The 24,328-nt window shown below is 32.3% G+C and overlaps 1 protein-coding gene across 20 annotated transcripts in view; it reads left to right on the forward strand.

Annotated features, from left to right (window-relative positions):
* LOC127731700 (uncharacterized) overlaps positions 1–24,328 on the forward strand; it is a 220,832-nt gene that overhangs the window by 6,325 nt on the left and 190,179 nt on the right. For 3 of the 20 annotated variants that reach the window (XM_052240494.1, XM_052240510.1, XM_052240509.1), the window contains exon 1: positions 10,881–11,165. The exons of 15 other annotated variants lie outside the window; for them this stretch is intronic. In XM_052240494.1, coding sequence (XP_052096454.1) covers positions 10,922–11,165 — 244 coding nt within the window. In that variant the 5' untranslated portion in view covers positions 10,881–10,921. Of the gene's footprint in view, positions 1–10,880; positions 11,166–12,837; positions 12,995–24,328 lie in introns of those variants that run through there. 2 more of the 20 variants (XM_052240505.1, XR_007995695.1) reach the window with 2 other exon arrangements.

Genomic DNA, 24,328 nt, shown 5'->3' on the forward strand with positions numbered 1-24,328 from the left:
GTGTCTGTTGTTTCTTTAATTGCTAGCTCTGAAGGATATATAAATGGAACTAATCAGAAAAGTTTGGATTGTTAATAGAAAAACATCATCAATATATCTGAATGTAAAATTAAATGATATGGCTTCTTTGATTTTCTTATTTTTGACAAATGTCTGAAGGAACGTCGACTCATATGAAAATGAGAAGAGGTCGACAAGAAGAGTCGCACAGTTCGTTTCCATAGGAATAACGACAATTTACTGACAAAGTCTACCTCCAAATTCAACAAATATTTTGTCAATAAGAAACTTCAGCATACTGATCATTGTGTTTACTATTAACAAAATATACCGTATGACATCCAAAAAATAAATGGATAGTGTATGCTACTATCTGTATATTAAACAGCATTGTGGATTATTTCTTTTAGACGATTGTTCAATTTCAGATGGGGAATAGTGGTATACAAGGTTGAAAAACACTCACAAGTTTTGATAGAAATATTTCAGATCAAGAATTGAATTATCCAGATTTTAGAATCCACAAATTGTTAATACCACTACGCGAGTAGACAGTTTCACCGTATTTCTAAATACCCTATTATGAAATGATGGATGACCAAGTGCTATTCATTACTTTTAAAATGCCGAATTTTTTTTCATAAAATTGAAAAGCACATGCTGTAATTGAGTCAGACGAGTATCATGAATAAGTCGTGTTAGTATAACACCACTTTCAAGGATATTTAACACTTTTAATAATTCAATGAATTAGTAAATTGGGAGACTCTGCATTTTTCTGTTGATTGCTTAGTAATTGATTTATCCAGAAAGGCAAAGAAACACTCATATTACATATAAGTTAAGACGATGTATTTTCTACGCTTCAATTTCTTCTAATTAAGTTTTAAAACAAAAATCTAAAAGATATGGTATTTTTGTATCAATTTGTTTGTTTAAAGTTATATATTTACGAAATTAAAAAAAACTCTTCTTTCTATGAAAACATATTATCTGATGCAATAGTGAAAATTGGCAGATTTTTACTAGTCTCTTTTCAAATTGGCTTACATCAGCAAACTAATTTGATATTCGTTAATCTAATATAGTCATCTGTAACGTTTGTGATAATTAATGCTCTGTATCGGCTTTGTCCAGAGAAAAGAACCCTGCTTAACTACCATATGACTGAACTGAACAATTTTTAACCACAATCTAACAATTCTCCTTTTTCATATTATATCAAACCACTAGTATTTGTAACCCATGTATTACGTGCATGACAATAAAAGTAGTATAAAAGGACATACATATCCGATCACTACTTTACATATTCTACACATCAAGTAAAACCATGTCAATATTGAATATCCATCTATTTTCACTTGTCGGATCCGTTGCGGCGTATGTCAAAGTAGGTTCATTGTTAGGAGGACTTGGTAGTAGTTGAGTTGTCACTGGTGGAGCACTCATTGAAGGCAGTGGGGTTATCGGGCTGGCGTAATTGTCAGTGGTAGTGGACTTCTGATAATTGTGGATTAGTCGGAGTAATCAGAGGATTAAATACAGTTGTTTTTTAATTGACCATTTATATTATCAATTACGACGAAAAAAGTACCCACCCACCCAATGCTACCCGAAGAGAATATTTAACAATAATTTTCATTTTTTGTTTTGATTTGTGTTCTTACCGTGTATGTATCTTTTTAAAACACTTCGTCTTTAATGCAATTTGGCAAACAACAAAACTGATGCATTTCTACTGAGTTTATGCATTATACGATGGTAGACGTCCCGATGAACGCAAAATTACAAAAAAAAACACACTGGTCGCACGCAATTTATCAATTGCTTATTTCAATTACCAGGAAGGCATAACACCTGAAGGACTTTTAGTCCCTGTTGGCATCATCAGGTCATTGCCATGTTCCCTTTTCTTAAATTAAGGACTTATAAGAATCTAATGTTCAAACTCCATCGATCAAAGATAAAGAAATAAGTTTGATAAGGGTCATAGTTGGCCCAATTATTATGTTCAGTGTTTCAGGAGAAAAAAAAACTGTTTTAAGTTGACGAAAAGGCATATTAGAAATTTTTATTTCTATAGCGTTGTTTCTTGCATCCCAAAAAAGGCCAACAGATTAAGATGTTTGAGCAATTTGACAACATTTTTCGAATTTCAATCACATTTAGCCACAGGAACATAGAGCGCAAGATTCGCCACACTAACTATTATAGTCAGATATTTAAAATGTTATATCAAACATTATTGGAAAAGATCGTTTTTGTCGCCGCATGCGCTCTATGTTTCCCGTCCATGAAATCAATATTATTTTTTCTGTATTCATTTCATTTTCGTTGAAATCAAATTGAGGGCTATTTTTGACGTCATGGAAAAACGCAAGTACATTAAATGTTAACAAATTTTCTATCTAGTTATTGTATTAGCTATATTCGTTGTTATACTGGATAATAAAATCTAATTCGAAAGTATTGCTAAAAATATGGGCTAATGTAGGGATTGATTGAAGCTACTCCTTTGACGATCTGTTTAAAACCCTTTTGGTCATAGAACTTCTAACTTTTTATTGTATATATGCATCTCAGGATTTCAAATTCTTACTAATAAGTGTTTCTGATTAAGATTTATCCATAAATTCGCAATAAAATTCCAAAAATCGCTTTTAGACGAACACAATTTTATCATATACTTAGAGTAAATAACATATTTTTTTTACAGTATGATGATATCATTAAACTTACGTGAATTCCATATTTTCCTGAATGATGCTTAGCGGGCTGATACGAAAAATATATAAACTGCTTCCGGCTATTTTCGCATGCCTTTCCGTAACGTTATCGCATGGCATTCCGACGTTACTCGGCAAATTCTAGAAAATACACCTCAATGGTATGTTTGAAGTGAAAAAAACATAACAAAGTAGGATACAAAAAACAAATTTTAGGAAACAGGAAAATATATTTTGTAACATGGACAAACAAAAAGATACAATAAATGCATTTTGCTAACTTTCCGGCATAATCAAGCAGTTACTTTATAAATGTTGAATTTTCTAAACTGTGTTTGTTATGTTTTGTTGTTTTTGTTTTTATAGTCAATATAACAGTATATTATACTGTTGTTTGTCTCCTTTTTTGAGGCATACGCTAGAAAGATTTCATATCGGATGTATTGCAATTGCATTCCGTCGTCCGTAAACAATTCATTTTTTTGAACTTCTACTTGAAAACCACTTGAAGGATCAATATATTAAACTGTTAAAATAAACAGAAAACCAACATAATTCTCAATTTAATAATGGTAAATGGTGACCTAACTTAAATATTGAGTGACCTTCTTTTAGTTTAACATGATTGTCAAGTTTTCTTTCACTTTTACAGGTAAATTGTTTCTCTGATGCTGATAGTCAAAGCCAGCCAATGTTCAGCCAAGACTCGGAGGCTTCTGTCTGTGGCATTGGAAAACTTGAGCAGCTTAATGCTTATCTTCAAGTATAAAATGTTTCTCCAATAAAGAAAAGACAACACCTTTAAGCACTTCCTGTTAGAAAACACGAACAAAAGTGTGTTCCCAAAACATTGGAGTGACTTACTGCCATTTGCAGTGCAATATGTCCAGGTGAAGGGGAAGAATTAGAAAATATGGTTTTACAAGCAACACAAACTCTTCTAAATGAAAAGGTAAGAATTTAAACTGTCAATATGGCAGTTAAACATGATTCATTAAAATCAGTTTTTGTAACATTTTAATTGATCTATTTTCTCATAGTAGGCAACACAACGAAGACATGTTGTGAAATGGTTGGAAATTGTAAATTTGTTAAATAAATATAATTGCAAATCAATTTCTATGTTTGTTTTTTTTTTCTATTTATTTGTACAACATTTTTTCCTCATTTGACGTTTACATTCGGAAATTGTACGTCATGGAAAAACAGCGAAAATTGACGAATATACAAACAACATTCCATAATATTGAATAAAAAACTGTACTCTGAGTAACCTTAACATAACCACAAAACATGGGGTGATATGTTGTGCTGTAAAATGAAAAGCACATCGTGTTTTGCTAGAATTGTTTTCTGCCGGTTAGGTTAAACACAACATACAACAAGCCGAGGAAAACATAGTACTTAACTACGTCGTTATAAGCCATGTTTTTGTGCATATTAAAACATGGTCCATAACCTATTAGCTATACTAGCTGGTAATCAAAATCAAAACCGGTAAGGAAATAATAGATACACAAATCATATACAAAGTTTTGGAGAAGAAAAGAAAAAAAAAACAGTTTCGAAAAAACTGTTTACTTAATAAAAAAAATAAACATTTTTGTTTTTTTTTTCGTCCGCGCACTCTTTTGAATTTTTACAAACTACTATGTCCATTATCACTATTATCTCGTTATGTCCTTCTGTCATCTGGTTTGTTATGGTACTTTAATGATCAAAATAAGAATAAAACAAATTGATTCGAGGTATAACATTAAAAAACTGATTGATTGATTAATTTATGAGTATCCGAAAAGGGTCAAAACATAAAACGAATAAATGTTTATTCCCTTTTAGCAGTATTTATATCTCTATTTTTGGTTTCAACTGGCAAACCAGTTTTCAGGTTAACCTGACTTCGTGAAAGTTGGTCTTAAAAGCATTAGATATAAGATATAGTACAGATTACCATAAGACAATACCAACAATGAACGTGCAAAGTTTTATCACCATTCAAATGAGTCTGATCAATAAATTCCGTTAATACCGTCTGCTCCGTCGTATGTTGTGTACATATTTCAACATGCTACACTCTCTGCATGTTTACAATAAGGACTACATTAACAGGTGTTTGTTTCTAACATGGAACATGCTACACTCTCTGCAAGTTTACTATAAGGACTGCATTAACCGGTGTGTGTTTCTTACAAGGAACATGCTACACTCTCTACATGTTTACTATAAGGACTGCATTAACAGGTGTGTGTTCCTTACATGGAACATGCTACACTCTCTGCATGTTTACTATAAGGACTGCATTAACAGGTGTTTGTTTCTAACATGGATCATGCTACACTCTCTGCAAGTTTACTATAAGGACTGCATTAACCGGTGTGTGTTTCTTACAAGGAACATGCTACACTCTCTGCATGTTTACTATAAGGACTGCATTAACAGGTATGTGTTTCTTACATGGAACATGCTACACTCTCTGCATGTTTACTATAAGGACTGCATTAACAGGTATGTGTTTCTTACATGGAACATGCTACACTCTCTGCATGTTTCCTATAAGGACTGCATTAAGAGGTGTGTGTTTCTTACATGGAACATGCTACACTCTCTGCATGTTTACTATAATGACTACATTAACAGGTGTGTGTTTCTTACATAGAACATGCTACACTCTCTGCATGTTTACTATAATGACTACATTAACAGGTGTGTGTTTCTTACATAGAACATGCTACACTCTCTGCATGTTTACTAAAAGAACTCCATTACCAGATGTATGTTTCTTACTAAAAATATGCACGTGCAACATTTTAGCATTTGTACAAATGAGGCTGGTCATTTAATTGTATCTAAAGATGCAGATCATGCAACACCTCTCCAAACACAGTAGCACAATCACTGAATTTTCTACTCTTTACACTACACTTCCACACAATCTTATCAAACAAAAGTTTTCATATTTAATAAATGGTCGTTCGATAAATCTAATTGCAAATTTATCTGCTCATATATAAAGCCTTGTTCTTAAACGAGAAAGGTATATATGCTAGATATACTTACTAGACATGTAATGAGATGACTACAGCCATACAATTTCTCATTGAAAACATGTATGCACGTTTCTGCATTAGATTTATCGACAGATTGTAGGTATTCATATGGGCACCAATTGTGCCCTTTTAATTGCATTCTTGTTCCTGTACTGTAATGAATCACAATTTATGGCCAAACTCAGTAAAGATCCGTCTAAATTCCGTTTAATTGATAAATTCAACAACACTTACCGCTCTTGTGATGATATTTTTTTCGTTAGATAATCAAGAATTCTCTAAATATACTGCCAAAATTTACCCACAGAACTTACTTTAGAAAAATCAAATATAAACAGCGATAAGTGTCCTTTCCTAGATGAAGATATTTTAGTTTTACACCAGAAACTCTACAAAAAAAATGTACGACAAAAGTGATGATTTTTTATTCCCTATACCTAAATTTCCTTTTTTGAACGGTGATGTTCCTCTGGCACCATCCTACGGTATTTATATATCCCAACTTGTTCGTTATGCCCGTGTCTGTAGTGACTTTTTGGATTTTAATGAGCACGAAATCTATGTAATACTGTTAAATTATTAAGTCAGGGATTTCGTTATCGCAAATTATGTAAAAACTACAAAATTCATCCATAGATACAAAGATTTGGTTTCCAAATTTGGCTGTTCTTGTAAAAAACTTATTTCAGACAGAAAAGCACATCCTAAATTTTACGGTGATGTTGTTTGCCGTCCCCGAAAACTTATATACGATCTCGGTAAACTTGTCAAACCCGTATCGAGTATTTTAATTAAAAAAAGATCACCAAACAAACTCCATGAGATGGCAATTGTGTGTTCCTGCAGTTTTATTTTAGTACACAAATACTGATTCAACATGTCCAATGTGTCATTGATGATTCAACATGTCCAATGTGTCATTGATGATTCAAACGTACAGACCGCAGTCAATGTGTCATTGATGATTCAAACGTACAGACGGCAGTCAATGTGTCATTGATGATTCAAACGTACCGACCACAGTCAATGTGTCATTGATGTTTCAAACTAACAGACCACAGACAATGTGTCATGTAAGATTCAACATTACAGACCGCAATTAATGTGTCATTGATGATTCAAACTTATTGACCGCGGTCAATTGGTGATCACTCGTGTTCTTTTCCCGTTATTATTCTCAAGCACTTAACAGGTCATTATAACAAATGTCATAAATGAAAGATCTGTTCTCGTGTGGCTCTTTAAAAGAGCATTTTTAGGTTATACACACACTGGGTGTTCGTCATTGGCCTCATTTTGTACATTGTCAGTCTACAATATTTTCCATTGAAACTGCATTATCAAATATTATTGATAATGCTTAGCATGTATGCTGTAAACATCCCTTACTCTGTTAATACCTGATAACCATTATAGCTAGTACAAATAAAATAAAACACTTCAATTTCAACGATAGTTTATGGCTTTATTTACAAAATTTAAAGCAGTTAGAGCAGAACAGGAATGTAATGGTCAGTAGGTGTTGATCTATCGTAAAATTTTCAGAACAACCGGACAACCTTAAATGTCAGTACGAGCAAATTTCGTAGTTATTTTATTTCAATTTTTGTTTTTTTTAGATAAAAAGTTACAGAAAAGTTAAAATTACTCTAAAAGACGATTTTAAAACTTTTTTTTATAATTTTTGAGGGCCTAACCTACAGGGCAACTTGAGGTTTTCTCATCTTTTATCGTACGTCGTTGTTGTCTGTAAACTTTTGAGAAAGTCATGTCCTTTGAAATTATTGTGCAAATTGCAACCAAAACATATCTTTCTTATGATATATAGATAAAGAACGTTTGAAGAGACACAAATACACTATAATACAAAATAAGGAACACAGCGGAATAATAATTTGATTTTGCGTTTTAGCTTGAAATGTTATTCTAATTTTATTGTATCCATTTTACGCAAAACAAACGGTTGAATCATGATACAGCTTCTGCGGAGCCTCATGTTTTACTTTTCTGGTCTTAATCTTGAAACTTCAATAAATGGATAGAAAGTAATATAGCAAATCTAAGTTATTTGTATTGAAAACTATTATTGATAGATCGAAAATTTAATAGCAAAAATTACCAAACAAGACTAATTAAGCAACATGGCCGAAACTGTCTTTTGATTCCATATAGGCGTTTGCCCATAAACGGGTACTAAGGGGGACAGATTTAAATAACCACTGCTATTTTGTCCTTATCCCAATTATTGAATTACTTATATATTTCTCATTCATTTTATCTTGAAGCTACATATAGCAAATTCTTTATTAAGATATGTTCACACTACATGGCGACTGTTACCCAAAACTCACCATTATAGGGCAATAACTATAATAAGGGGTCGTCAGACTAATTCAAACCATGTTGACTTATTCGTAAGCTTGTCTTGCTGATAAGTTTTGTAATTTAACAAAAACGCAAAAAAATGATTGAAATCGTCATTAAAAAGGCTATAACTCTAAAACGGAATCAGCGGTCGATTTCAACCAAGTTTATTTTTTTGTATATCTTGTGTTGCTGAATTTTTATATTTAATGTTTCTATCTATTATAGTTATCAAGAGAATAGGCAAAAATTACCTGATTACATGTTAAAGCTACGTTTCAGGAAAATTGGTGACTATGCGTGCCGACCCCCCTATATGAAATGGCTGGTAGTTACAGAGAACTGGTCTTAACGTTTCAAAGCAAGTGGTACGTTATTACGCCTATTGTTTTAAGCTATATGCTAACAAAAGACCATTACAGAACAACCAAATCCATTGCAGGTCAATTTTGCCTGAGGGAGTCGGAACCGTTTTTTCTTTCAACCTACTCAATATAAGCATGATGAAAACTGGAAATTTATTATAGGGACATTTTATAAATAATTTCATTACCAAAGCATTGACTACACATCTGATTATTATCCGGAGGGTTACATTCTACCAGCAGAAGTATCTAATCAGTACTAGTAAAATAAATCAACAGCTTATACATTAAGTGTGTCCGAAACGGTTTTGTGTATTTACCTTCATCAGGAATGCTCAATCTTAACATACGAAAGACTGTGATGCATAAATACGGAAATAAGAGTTAATTGATAAAAAAAAAATCAACAAACAATATCGTTAAATCTATCTTATGTCAAATTTGCCTGCTGAAGTTGAACGTTAGTTTTTTTCAAATTTCCTTATATGAGAACGTAATACAGTTTTTAAAAATTTTAACATTAACAATCAAATGTCAACACCTTACTCTCACAATGGCAAAAACCCATTTAAATCTAAAACACAACAACTTATTAGAGAGTAATAGGATAATGGGTTCTATTTTGAATATTTTAAGTGTAATGTATGAACTCATTAAAAATATCAGCTTGAAATTGTATGCGTGTGAAGCACTTTCTTTCAGTGACCTTCATCAGGAAAGCTTACGGCAAAAGTTTGAAAAACAAGTATGTAAAAGTACGGTGGAAAATAGATATCTGACGAAAAGGGCCCTAAAATAACAGCCAAATCAATCTTAGGTAAACTTTGCCTGATGTTGTTTCATTCTAAGATACAGGGTATTCCTTAGGATAAGATGATGAAACATTTGTCTAAGACCTCAAAGTTGGTGAAAATAAAAGATTGTTCTTCGTTTTTAAATGTTATCTTTCATAAGCTAGTGCTGTCGTGGACTTATCGTCAATTCGTTGAAAAAAAAATCGAGATTGATGTATGATGACAATGTTTAATAAATATGGTTAACAGTTACTAACCTAATATATTTACTGATACATTTTTTTTTACACATTTCAGTACAGAACATGCTTTTATCACGAACATCTTTCATGGTCACACACACTTCGCTGATGTAATCCAAAACAGAATACAGAAATAGCAAAAACCGATTTATCAATTTTTAAATATTTTCTTGCTATTTTTGACAGTTGAATTATTTTTCTTGAGTTGTTTGATTCAGTTACTCTACGATAGCTTTAAAATGATAAATTAAATTGCTATTTTTATTAATTTTCTAGTGCAATATGTAAACTCACAAAAGTTACCAGAATTATAATCACCAGATGATATACGATTTGTTTGAGAAAAACAGCGGTGTTGAAAAAAAGTGTCTTTTTCAGTAAAACAAGTAGGTTGTCAAAGTGCGATTTTTAAACTATCTGAACACTGAACATGTATATAATAAAAACTGTCAGGGTGGCTGATCCATTTCCAATTATATCAATTGCCCAAGTCTTAATAGTTTAGGACTGGTTGAAGTAATCCAATCATTAAGGAAATACGACGTACAGAATAGAATATTGACTGCAGTACTTATATGTCAAAGTCTGTAAAATTGAAATGTGCTGTAATTTTTGTTTACGAATAACGTTATTTTGGAGGTCAGATCAATACCAAATGATGCATGACCAAGTGCCATTGATTACTTTCGGAATGCCAGATTTTTGTTCATAAAGTACACATTGTAATCGAACCAGACGATTATCATGCATTAGTCGTGTTAGTATAACATCAGTTTCAAGGACCTTATTTTTTTTTATAATTAGCAGACTCGGTATTTTATAAGTAATTGCTTAGTAATTCATATATCCAGTAAAATAAAGAAACACTAAGTGTTTGTATAATATTGCCTATTTAGTCAAGACGATGTATTCTTTGCACTTCAATTGTTTTATTCTTCTTATGAAGATGCAATACAAAAGTCTAAAATATATAGTATTTTTGTATCAATCTATTCTTTCAAGTTAATATACTTATGAAATTAATAAAGTGCTCTTTTTATCAAAACATATAATCTGATGCAATAGCTAAAATTGGCAGGTTATGGCTTACATCAGCAAAACATTTTGTTATTCTTTGACCTAATAAAGTCATCTCTAACGTTCGTGATAGTTGCATGCTCTGTTTCGGATTTTGTTCACAAATAATGCCCTTCTTTATAAACATATGTCTGAACTGAACATTTTTTAACCACAATTTAAAAACTCTCGTTTTTCATAATATATCAAACCACTAGTTTTTGTAAGCAATGTATTACGTGCCTTACGATAAGAGTAGTATAAAAGGACATACATATCCGAATAGAACTTCACATATTCTACTGATCAAGTAAAACCACGATAATGTTGACTATACTTTTAGTTTCACTTGTCGGATCCGTTTCGGCGTGTGGCAAAGTAGGTCCATTGTTAGGAGGACTTGGTAGTAGTGGAGTTGTCACAAGTGGATCACTCATTGGAGGCGGTGGAGTTATTGGTGGGGCTGGTGGAATTGTCAGTGGTAGTGGACTTCTGATAAACAATGGTGGATTAGGTGGATTAGGTGGATTAAGTGGATTAGGTGGAGTGATCGGAGGTTTAAATACAGGTAATTTGGAATTCACCATTTATATTATCAATAATTTGCAATTTTTGTATTACTTTGTGTTTAAAAATCGCTGCAATTCTACTGAATATGTCCATTATAGGAAGGTAGACGTCCCGATGAACGCAACATTACAAAAAAAAAACCGCACTGGTCGCACGCAATCTGCCAAGTGCTTATCTAAATTACAAGCTAGGCATACAACCTGATCGATTGTTAGTCCCTGTTGCCATCATCAGGTTTTTCCTGAGTTTCCCTTTCATAAATTAAAGATTTTTTAAAAATCTGAGGTTCACACTCCATCGACCAAAGTTAAAGGAAAACATTTGATAAAGGTCATATTTGGCTCCATTATTAAATTCAATGGAGAAAAAAATGTTTCAAAATGACGAAAAGGCATGAAGGAAAATGTTATTCTACAGCGTTGATGTGTACATCCCAATAAAGGCCAACGAATGAAGATATTTGCGCAATTTGACAAAATTGTCCAAATTTTAATCACATTTAGGCATAGGAAACATAGAGCATCTGGGGCGCAGGCTTTGCCAAACTTACTTTTATAGTCAAATATTTGAAATGTTCTAGGAAACATTACTCGAAGAGATATTTTCTGTCGATATATGTAAATGTTCTTGTGTTTATTCACTTTTCGTTGAAAATTAAATTGGGTGCTATTTTTGACGTCACAACTTTGTTATTGTATTAGCTATATTGGTTGCTAATCCGGTCAGGAATTTCTAATTCGAAAGTAGTGCTAAAAACAAGAGCTAATTTGGGGATTGATCGAACCTACTCTTTTGTCTGTCTGTTTAAATCCCTGTTAGTCACATATAACTCCTAGCATTGTATTGTATTACTATATACGCATCTCTAGATTTTAAATGCTTACTAATGAGCGTTTCTGATTTAGATTAATCAAGAAATTCGCGATAGATAAGAATTCCATAAATCGCTTTAAGATGAACACAATTTCATCGATTGTTATTTCATTAACCAAGTATACGATATAATAAACATAATATAACATCACACATTTTAATTGAAATATTTGCAAGACTCATCTGTCATATATTCATCTATCTGTGTTCTTAAATAATATGTCTCTTTCTTACAACACTGTACCTAATTTATAATGAATATGTGCCTTATACGAAAAAAAACGTTGTAGCTGAATATAAATTCACATAACATGTCATAGACTCATGACATTCGTCAAGTGCTGATTTAATTTACCAGTTAGGGTCAGAACATGGAGGACTGAAAGTTTCCGATGATATACTCAGCTCAACGTTATATACCTCGTTGATAACATAAACAATTGTGTAGAATCTACGGTTCAGACTCAATCAATCAAAATTGACCACAGATACATTTGTCTATCTGTTAAAGTTCGTTTTCGTCATAGAACTCTAAACATTCCATTGTATTTACACATAGGTAAATTCCGAAAATTGCTTCGGTCAAACACAATTTATCAAGTGTATATTCCATCAACCAAGTATACCATTTAATATACATGACAACAAATCTTGAAATTGATTTATTTACAGGACTTGTTGGTGGAGGTCGACCATGGTGCACATGTAGTTTGAAATGTGCTCCAGGACAAATAAAACTCAACAAGAACTGTAACTTGGCACCTCTTCTTCCTGGTAGATTGAATACTTGTTGTTCCTAATTGCCATGGTGGGTAACCAACCAAAATTACGGCCTTTCACTTGGTGGAGCTGGTCTTATTGGTGGTGGAGGTATTGTCGGTGGTGTAAGTGGTATTTTAGGAGGTGGTAGTGGACTTCTTGGTTCCATTGGTGGTATCGGAGGTCCAATTGGTGGTGTTGTCAGAGGTTCTGTTGGTGTCATTGGAGGAGGCAGCAATGTTGTCAGTGGACCAATTGGTAAAGGAGGATATTATTAAGTATTTGAAATGTACGTTTGTATTTCTTGTATATATATGTTCTATGACATTTATTATTTCCTCTGTGTATTGGCGGTGTACGTACATCGTCAATCATATATACTTGGAGCAAGACATTTTGCTGGGCATGCATACGCTTGAATACTACGACGTTCGAAGAATACAATTGTTGTACAAAAACCGTTGTTTTTTTCTTTCTTTGGCAAAAAAAAAAAGTAGTGTATGTGAGCTTTCCACTTCAGGTTTTTTTTTTTTGATGAAACCTCATGTAGAAGTCTACATGGCGTTCCTTCAAACTGTGTATTATCGATAGTACGTGCATTGTCCGCTACACATGCAATTAGAGAAACTCTGAGCAATGTATTTTTCTGTTCATTATGAAGGAGATAATCAAGTGTCTTCTGTCTTGAATCTATTAGATGATTATTATGTGGGCATTGCGTGATCTATGTGCTGTTTAATTAAATTCGCTGCAGAATTAACACTATATATTATAACGTCAAAATTTTGACATATAGTACACAATCAGATATATTTGTTGTATCACACACATAAGTGGACCTTCACTAAAGCATTGATGCCTTTTTTTTTGTTTAGATTAGTAATATCGATATGCTGGAATTTTTTACTAACATTTTAATTGGTGTATCTTCTTTTTGTAGGTAACACGAACACGAAGAAAAACTTGAAATGAAATGCTTGAAATTAGTAAATTTGTTTTATAAATATAATCGCAAACATTGTCATGCTTGTTTTTTGTTTTACAATCACATTTGATTGTTGGCTGTGCAGTTAATATTCTGTTATTTTGACCAGCATTCTACATAAAGTTACGAAAACCCAAATGTTGTGCTGCTAAAAGGAAAGCGCACCATACTCTACTTGAATTAAGTTTCTTGCGTTTAGGTGTGAACACAATATAGTTTAGCTGAGGAAAACATAGAACTAAACTACTTTGTTATAAGCAATGTTCGTGTGCATAGTAAACATGTTAGTTGAACTTAGATGGAAATGGGAAATGTTGGTTTTTTTTTTGTTCATTTTGCTCTTCTACAGTTCTTCTACAGCCTTGGCTTTAAAAACATTTTCTGATGAAGGTACATCAAGAAAAGTGGAATTGATAACGTGGTGTTTTAATTTTTTTGCAAATACCATATTTTTTAAAAACACAAAACACCTTGGTGTATTTCATTTGAACTCCTTTTTTTTCGATTTTCCCGTCCGTGCACTGTCTTATATATTTACAAATTATTTCAGGTTAAATTACCATCAGACTATAACAAACCGATTTCCATGTTTGTTTTTTGTTTACAATCACATTTTGTATTTGGTTGTGTAATCATCATTCAGTTAATTTGACCTCTACATTTTGAAGATGTTGTACGTCATGGGTAAACAAAAACTGAGACGAAAAGACAAACATCATTTTACATTTAGTTACCAAAGCCTAACAAACACATGGATTGATTTGTTGTGCTGAAAAAAAGGAAAGCACATCCTGCTCTGCTAGAATTAAGATTCTTGCACTTAGGGGTGAACGCAGCATAAAACTAGCCAAGGAAAACATAAAACTAAACTACCTGGTTATAAGCCATGTTAATGTCCATAGTAAAACATGATACATTATTAATGAAATATTCTTACTAATAATAAAAATTAGAGGGGTAAGTAAGCAATTCATTAACAACAAATATAATTTAAATTGTTAAGTAATTATCAGAAAAAAAAGTGTCAAAGTAACCCATTTTACTTCTAGATAGACACGTACTTAAACAATATTTAGATTTTACCAATGTGGACAACTAATCAACTCTAGTCATAAATTATTGTACACACCCATGTATAGTATAAGACCATACGTTCTCCTTCGTGTTTTTTTAATATTTTGGTGGGTGGGCTGCAGTATCATTGACATACCCAAAACCCCTTATTTTCAATATTTAAATGTTGCTTATAACACAATTTTTGTTCAATTCCTGTAATCAAATGTTTGATTTTTACACTTAACATAAGAAAGCCAGGGATTCATAAATACGGAAATAAGAGCTAATTGATAAAAAAATAAAATTACTAAAGAATATTGTTTATATGAAAATAAAGGTGTGTGGTATGATTGCTAATGAGACAACTATCCACCGAAATTCAAATGAAGTGGATGTAGGCAATTATAGGCAATTGTACGGCCTTCAACAATGAAAACCATATTGAAAAGTAAGCCGTAAAAGGCCTCGACATGAAAAACATGAAATAATTAAGTTTATCTTATGTCAAATTGCCTTAGGAAGTTGGAACCTTAGTTTCTTTAAAATTTTCATATATGAGAACGTAGAAAAGTTGTTAAAATTTTTAACATTAACAATACAATTTCAACACCCGACACTCACAATTGGGAAAAACCCAATATGTTAAGGGGTTCTATTTTTAAAATGTCATGTGAAATGTATAAACTCAAAAAAAAAGACAATATCAGTTTAAAAATTGTATGCTTTTGAAGCACTTTCCCAGATTGACCTCCAGCAGAAACGCGTAGAGCAAACATTTGAAAAACCCAGAAAAGTACTGAAGAAAATATATGTATGACGAACCTAACCCTAACATAATAGCCAAATCAATGATTGTTCTTCGTTTCCAAATGTTTTCTTGCATAAGTAATGCTATTGTATTTGCTGATCATCAAATCCTAAAAGTTTACTTCAAGATTGATATATGACGACAGTGTTTAATAAATATTGTTAACACTTACGTACATCAGACATTAAATTAGAAATTTGTGTTTACACATTTCAGTTCAGAACATGCCGTTATCACAATATCTGTCATGTTCTAAAAAACCGATGTATCTACTGTTAGATATTTTCTTGTTGTTTTTGACAACGTAATTTTTTCTTTTGTTAGTTTCTTGCTTCAGTTACTCTACGATAGCTCTTAGATTAAAGTGCTCTCTTTCTAAATTTCTAGTGCAATGTATAAACTCATCAAAGATACCAGACTTAGCTTGTAATCACCAGATGATATACGATTTTTGTGCCAAAAACTGCAGTCTTAAAAAAAAAATCATTGTCTTTTTTTAGTAAAATTTAAAAGCGCTGTAGTTAAACATTTTGTTCAACAATAGCGTTATTTTTGGAGGTTAGATCTATATCAAAAAGGAAAATCCAAAAACTATCATATTCCTGACTTGAGACAGGCATTTCCTTATGTAGCAAATGGTGGAATACACCTGGTTGTGTTGCTAACTAAACTTCTGAATTGCTTGACAGTCACATATAAGTCCTTTATATTGACAACAATGTGTGAGGAAAACAAACAGACACAATAGGTAAAAATTTAAAAATGTGGGGTACAGCAATCAACGTTGTGTTACAATCTTGATCATTATACAAACAAAGAAATATATCAACAAAGAAAAACGAAATGGGAATAGACACTCTATAGACAATGTGCATACGCAAAAATGAATACACAAATGACCATAGCACAATAATGCAATGGCGGGATATATACATACCGAACCACGCTAAAAGTATATTATCAAAAATGGACTAGTCTTTAGAGGTTAAAAATATGCAAAGACAAACAAAAATAACATTATAACACTTGAATAAGGCAATAAACAACGTCAGTACCTAGAATTTAGACTTCAAGACCTTCATGTATTGTTTTTTTGAATATTTATCAACAAGGTCTTGGTATCTTCTGATGAACTTTATTAGAAAAAGGACGAGACGTTATCTGACATAACCCTTGTTCATCAGCTTTCTGCTCAGACACTGGTGACGTTTTATAACGTCTAAGTATTCGCTTCAAGCTCTTGAATACCGAATGAGTTGGACCATGCATATCTCATATGCAGTTAAAATTGGTATATGGCTGCTAAGGTGGGCGAAATTTATAATTTCAAAATTAAAATTGCCTCGTTTGTTACAAATTCTGGTACTGAGATGACCGCTTATCTCAATTTCGAGGGATCAGTCTTAAAATGTGGCGGAGGAAAGCCGTGTCTGTTGTGTCTTTAATTGCTAGCTCTGAAGGATATATAAATGGAACAAATCAGAAAAGTTTGGATTGTTAATAGAAAAACATCATCAATATATCTGAATGTGAAATTAAATGATCTGGCTTCTTTGATTTTCTTAATTTTGACAAGTGCCTGAAGGAACGTCGACTCATATAAAAAAAAGAAGAGGTCGACAAGGAGAGTCGCACAGTTCGTTTCCATAGGAATAACGACAATTTATTGACAAAGTCTACCTCCAAATTCAACAAATATTTTGTCAATAAGAAACTTCAGCATACTGATCATTGTGTTTACTATTAACAAAATATACCGTATGATATCCAAAAGCAATAAATGGATAGTGTATGCTACTATCTGTAAATTAAACAGCATTGTGGATTATTTTTTTTAAACGATTTTTCAATTGCAGATGGGGACTAGTGGTATACAAGATTGAAAAACACTCACAAGTTTTAATAGAAATAATTTCAGATCAAGATTTAAAATTATCCAGAAAATATTTAAGGATTTTAAGAATACCACTACGCGAGTAGACATTTTCACAGTATTTCTAAAGACCTATCATAAAATCATTAATGACTAAGTGCCATTTATTACTTTTATAATGCCGAAGTTTTGTTCATAAAATTAAAAAAGCACACGCTGTAATTGAGTCAGACGAGTATCATGCATTAGTCGTGTTAGTATAACACCACTTCCAAGGATCTTTAACACTTTTTATAATTCAATGAATTAGTAAATTTGGGAGACATTTTTCTGTTGATTGTTTAGTCAGAAAGGTAAAGAAACACCCATATTACATTTAAGTCAAGACGATGTATTTTCTACGCTTCAATTCCTTCAGTCTTCTAATTAAGATTTAATACAAAAAAATCTAAAAGATATGGTATTTTTGTATCAATTTGTTTGTTCAAAGTTATAAATTTATGAAATTGAAAAAAAAGCTTCTTTCTTTAAAACATATTATCTGATGCAATAGTGAAAATTGGCAGATTTTTAATAGTCTCTTTTCAAATTGGCTTACATCAGCAAACTATTTTGAAATTCGTTAATCTTATATTGTCATCTGTAACGTTTGTGATAATTAATGCTCTGTATAGGCTTTTATCCACAGAAAAGAAAACTGCTTAACTAACATATGACTGAACTGAACAATTTTTAATCACAATCTAACAATTCTCCTTTTTCATATTATATCAAGCCACTAGTATTTGTAACCCATGTATTACGTGCCTGGCGATAAAAATAGTATAAAAGGACATACATATCCGATTATTACTTTACATATTCTACACATCAAGTAAAACCATGTCAATGTTGAATATACATCTATTTTCAATTGTCAGATCCGTTGCGGCGTATGTCAAAGTAGGTTCATTGTTAGGAGGACTTGGTAGTAGTTGAGTTGTCACTGGTGGAGCACTCATTAGAGGCAGTGGGGTTATCGGTGGGGCTGGCGTAATTGTCAGTGGTAGTGGACTTCTGATAAACAATTGTGGATAAGTCGGAGGACTTAAATACAGTTATTTTTTAATTGACCATTTATATTATCAATTACGACGAAACAAGAACCCGCCCACCCAATGCCACCCGAAGAGAATATTTAACAATAATTCTCATTTTTTGTTTTGATTTGTGTTCTTACCGTGTATGTATCTTTTTAAAACACTTCGTCTTTAATGAAATTTGGCAAACAACAAAACTGATGCATTTCTACTGAATTTGTGCATCATACGATGGTAGACGTCCCGATGAAGGCAAAATTACAATAAAACGCACTGGTCGCACGCAATTTATCAATTGCTTATTTCAATTACCAGCAAGGCATAACACCCGAAGGACTTTTAGTCCCTGTTGGCATCATCAGGTCATTGCCATGTTACCTTTTCTTAAATTAAGGACTTTTAAGAATCTAATGTTCAAACTCCATCGATCAAAGATAAAGGAATAAGTTTGATAAAAGTCATAGTTGGCCCAATTGTTATGTTCAATGTTTCAGGAGAAAAAAAAGTGTTTTAAGTTGACGAAAAGGCATATTAGAATTTTTTATTTCCATACGTTGTTTCTTGCATCCCAAAAAGGCCAACAAATTTAGATTTTTGAGCAATTTGACAACATTTTTCGAATTTCAATCACATTTCGGCACAGGAACATAGAGCGCAGGCTTCGCCACACTAACTATTATAGTCAGATATTTAAAATGTTATATCAAACATTATTGTAAAAGATCGTTTTTGTCGCCGCATGCGCTCTATGTTTCCCGTCCATGAAATCAATGTTATTTTTTCTGTATTCATTTCATTTTCGTTCAAAAACAAATTGAGTGCTATTTTTCACGTCATGGAAAAACGCAAGTACATGAAATGTTGACATATTTTCTATCTAGTTATTGTATTAGCTATATTCGTTGTTATACTGGATAATAAATTCTAATTCGAAAGTATTACTAAAAATATGAGCTAATGTAGGATTGATTCAAGCTACTCCTTTGACGATCTGTTTAAAACCCTTTCGGTCATAGAACTTCTAATTTTTTATTGTATATATGCATCTCAGGATTTCAAATTCTTACTAATTAGCGTTTCTGATTAAGATTTATCCATAAATTCGCAATAAAAATTCCAAAAATCGCTTTTAGACGTACACAATGTTATCATATACTTAGAGTAAATAACATATTTTTTTACAGTATGATGAAAGCATTAAACTTACGTGAATTCGATATTTTCCTGAATGATGCTTAGCGGGCTGATACGAAAAATTTATAAACTGCTTCCAGCTATTATCGCATGCCTTTCCGTAACGTTATCGCATGGCATTCTGACGTTACTCGGCAAATTCTAGAAAATACACCTCAATGGTACGTTTGCAGTGAAAAAAACATAACAAAGTAGAAAACAAAACAAATTTTAGGAACAGGAAAATATATTAAGTAAAATGGACCAAAAAAAAGATACAATAAATGCATTTCGCTAAGTTTCCAGCATAATTAAGCAAGTTACTCTACAAATGTTCACTTTTCCAAACAGTGTTTGTTATGTTTTGTTGTTTTTGTTTTTATAGTCAATATAAAAGTATATTATACTGTTGTTTGTCTCCTTTTTTGAGGCATACGCTAGAAAGATTTCATATCGGATGTATTGCAATTGCATTCCGTCGTCCGTATACTTTTCACTTTTTCAACTTCTACTTGAAAACCACTTGAAGGATCAATATATTAAACTGTTATTTTTCTCCATTGTTGAAGCATATGATAAAAAGATCATAACATGTTATTTTTCATATCGGATGTATCATTAGCCGACGGTCAATATAAGTCCTCGAGCCTCGTTCCAACAATGCAATAATTTTCCATTTGCATGTTGGGATATTTCACAAAAAGAAACAGAAAACCAACATAATTCTCAATTTAATAATGGTAAATGAGGACCTAACTTAAATATTGAGTGACCTTCTTTTAATTTAACATGATTGTCAAGTTTTCTTTCGCTTTTACAGGTAAATTGTTTCTCTGATGCTGATAGTCAAAGCCAGCCAATGTTCAGCCAAGACTCGGAGGCTTCCGTCTGTGGCATTGGAAAACTTGAGCAGCTTAATGCTTATCTTCAAATATAAAATGGTTCTCCAATAAAGGAAAAGACAACACCTTTAAGCACTTCCTGTTAAAAAACACGAAAAAAGAGTGTGTTTCCAAAGCATTAGAGTGCCTTACTGCTATTTGCAGTACAATATGTCCAGGTGAAGGGGAAGAATCAGAAAACATGGTTTTACAAGCAATACAATCTCTTCTAAATGAAAAGGTAAGATTTTAAACTGTCAATATGGCAGTTAAACATGATTCATTAAAATCAGTTTTTGTAACATTTTAATTGATGTATTTTCTCATTGTAGGCAACACAACGAAGGCATATTGTGAAATGCTTGGAAATTGTAAACTTGTTAAATAAATATAATTGCAAATCAATTTCTATGATTGTTTTTTTTTTTTTATTTGTTTTTACAACATTTTTTGCTCATTTGACGTCTACATTCGGAAATTGTACGTCATGGAAAAACAGCGAAAATTGACGAATATACAAACAACATTCTATAATATTGAATAAAAAACTGTACTCTGAGTAACCTTAACATAACCACAAAACATGGGGTGATATGTTGTGCTGTAAAATGAAAAGCACATCGTGTTTTGCTGGAATTGTTTTCTGCCGCTTAGGTGTGAACACAACATACAACAAGCCGAGGAAAACATAGTACTTAACTACGTCGTTATAAGCCATGTTAGCGTGCATATTAAAACATGATCCATAACTTATTAGATATACTAATTGGTAATCAAAATCAAAACCGGTAAGGAAATAATAGATACACAAATCATATACAAAGTTTTGGAGAAGAAAAGAAAAAAAAGATCGTTCCGAAAAAACTGTTTGCTTAATAAAAAAAATAAACACTTTTGTTTGTTTTCGTCCGCGCACTGTTTTGAATTTCTAAAAAACTACTATGTCCATTATCACTATTATCTCGTTATGTCCTTCTGTTATCTGGTTTGTTATGGTACTTTTATGATCCAATAAAGAAAAACACAAATTGATTCGAGGAATAACATTAACAAACTGATTAATTAATGAGTATCCAAAAAGAGCCAATACATAAAACGAATAAATGTATATTCCCTTTTAGCAGTATGTATATCTCTATTTTTGGTTTCAACTGGCATACCAGTTTTCAGGTTAACCTGACTTCGTGAAAATTGGTCTTAAAAGCATTAGATATAAGATATAGTACAGATTACCATAAGACAATACCAACGATGAACGTGCAATGTTTCATCACCATTCAAATGAGTCTGATCAATAAATCCCGTCAATACCGTCTGCTCCGTCGTATGTTGTGTACATATTTCAACATGCTACACTATCGGCATGTTTACTACAAGGACTGCATTAACAGGTGTGTGTTTCTTACATGGAACATGCTACACTCTCTGCATCTTTACTATAATGACTACATTAACAGGTGTGTGTTTCTTACGTGGAACATGCTACACTCTCTACATGCTTACTATAAGGACTGCATTAACAGGTGTGTGTTTCTTACATGGAACATGCCACGCTCTCTGCATCTTTACTATAATGACTACATTAACAGGTGTGTGTTTCTTACGTGGAACATGCTACACTCTCTTCCTCTTTACTTTAATGACTACATGAACAGGTGTGTGTTTCTTACATGGAACATGCTACACTCTCTGCAAGTTTACTATAAGGACTGCATTAACAGGTGTGTGTTTCTTACATGGAACATGCTACACTCTCTGCATGTTTACTATAATGACTACATTAACAGGTGTGTGTTTCTTACACGAAACCTGATTCGACAGAGTTACGAGGAATAACGAATGAAATATACATTGCATACATTTCACGGTTAACCAGATGCAGTTGTGACTGAACTTGATAACGATGCGCTCGTGTTAGAAAAAAAGGTGACATAGTACAGCCCAAGTTATCTAGATCCTTCAATCATTGTTTTAATTGCCGACTAAATGATCGCCAAATAAGCATGTGTATCGATTCTTGACTATTCAGATCGAGCAGAACTTACACTTATGACATTGGTTCTTACTATTGTACTAATCAAATGGAACTACTTTGATGATTCGGCCAAAATAGCCTTTTCAATATTGAATTGACCTTCATTTAATGAATCATATATTGTCTGTTATAATGTGAATACTTGTCAAAAACATAAGTTGAATAAATTAATTATATATTTGTTTTCAATTTGACATACAATAAAAATATCTTCATTCTTCGACTTTCGTTTTCAACCGTCAAATCAGTTGTCAGTATCATTGGGTCTCACAACCAGACAGTAAAATATCAAATATAATTACAACAGACACGTGCAACATTTTAGCATTTGTACAAATGAGGCTGGACATTTAATTGTATCTAAAGATGCAGATCATGCAACACCTCTCAAAACACAGTAGCACTATCACTGAATTTTCTACTCTTTACACTACACATCCACACAATCTTATCAAACAAAAGTTTTCCTATTTAATAATTGGTCGTTCGATAAATATAATTGCAAATTCATCTGCTCATATAAAGCCTTGTTCTCAAACGAGAAAGGTAAATATGCTAGATATACTTACTAGAGATGTAATGAGATGATTATAGCCATACATTTTCTCATTGAAAACATGTATGCACGTTTCTGCATTAGATTTATCGACAGATTGTAGGTATTCATATGGGCACCAATTGTGCCCTTTTAATCGCATTCTTGTTCCTGTACTGTAATGAATCACAATTTATGGCCAAACTCAGTAAAAACCAGTCTAAATTCCGTTTAATTGATAAATTCAACAACACTTACCGCTATTGTGATGATATTTTTTTCGTTAGATAATCAAGAATTCTCTAAATATACTGTCAAAATTTACCCACAGAACTTACTTTAAAAAAATCAAATATAAACAGCGTCATTGGCCTCATTTTGTACATTGTCAGTCTACAATATTTCCCATTAAAACTGCATTATCAAATATTAGTGGTAATGCGTAGCATATATTCTGTAAACACCCCTTACTCTGTTAATACCTGATAACAATTATAGCTTAACGATAGATAATGGCTTGATTTACAAAATGTAAAGCAGTTAGAGTAGGACATGAATGTTATGGTCAGTAGGTGTTGATCTATCGTAAAATTTTCAGAACAACCGGACAACCTTAAATGTCAGTTTGAGCAAATTTCGTAGTTATTTTATTTCGATTTTTTTTTTTGATAAAAAGTTACAAAAAAGTTCAAATGACTTTTAAAGGCGATTTCTAACCTTTTTTTATAATTTTTGAGGGCCTAGCCTACAGGGCAACTTGAGGTTTTCTCATCTCTTATCGTACGTCGTTGTTGTCTGTAAACTTTTGCGAAAGTCTTGTCCTTTGAAATTACACGATATGTTGTGCTGTAAAATGAAAAGCACATCGTGTTTTGCTGGAATTGTTTTCTGCCGCTTAGGTGTGAACACAACATACAACAAGCCGAGGAAAACATAGTACTTAACTACGTCGTTATAAGCCATGTTAGCGTGCATATTAAAACATGATCCATAACTTATTAGATATACTAATTGGTAATCAAAATCAAAACCGGTAAGGAAATAATAGATACACAAATCATATATAACATTCTTATGATATATAGATAAAGAATACTTGAAGAG

The sequence above is a fragment of the Mytilus californianus genome, unplaced genomic scaffold (assembly GCF_021869535.1).
Source record: "Mytilus californianus isolate M0D057914Y unplaced genomic scaffold, xbMytCali1.0.p SCAF_20, whole genome shotgun sequence".
Classification (NCBI taxonomy): Eukaryota; Metazoa; Mollusca; class Bivalvia; order Mytilida; family Mytilidae; genus Mytilus; species Mytilus californianus.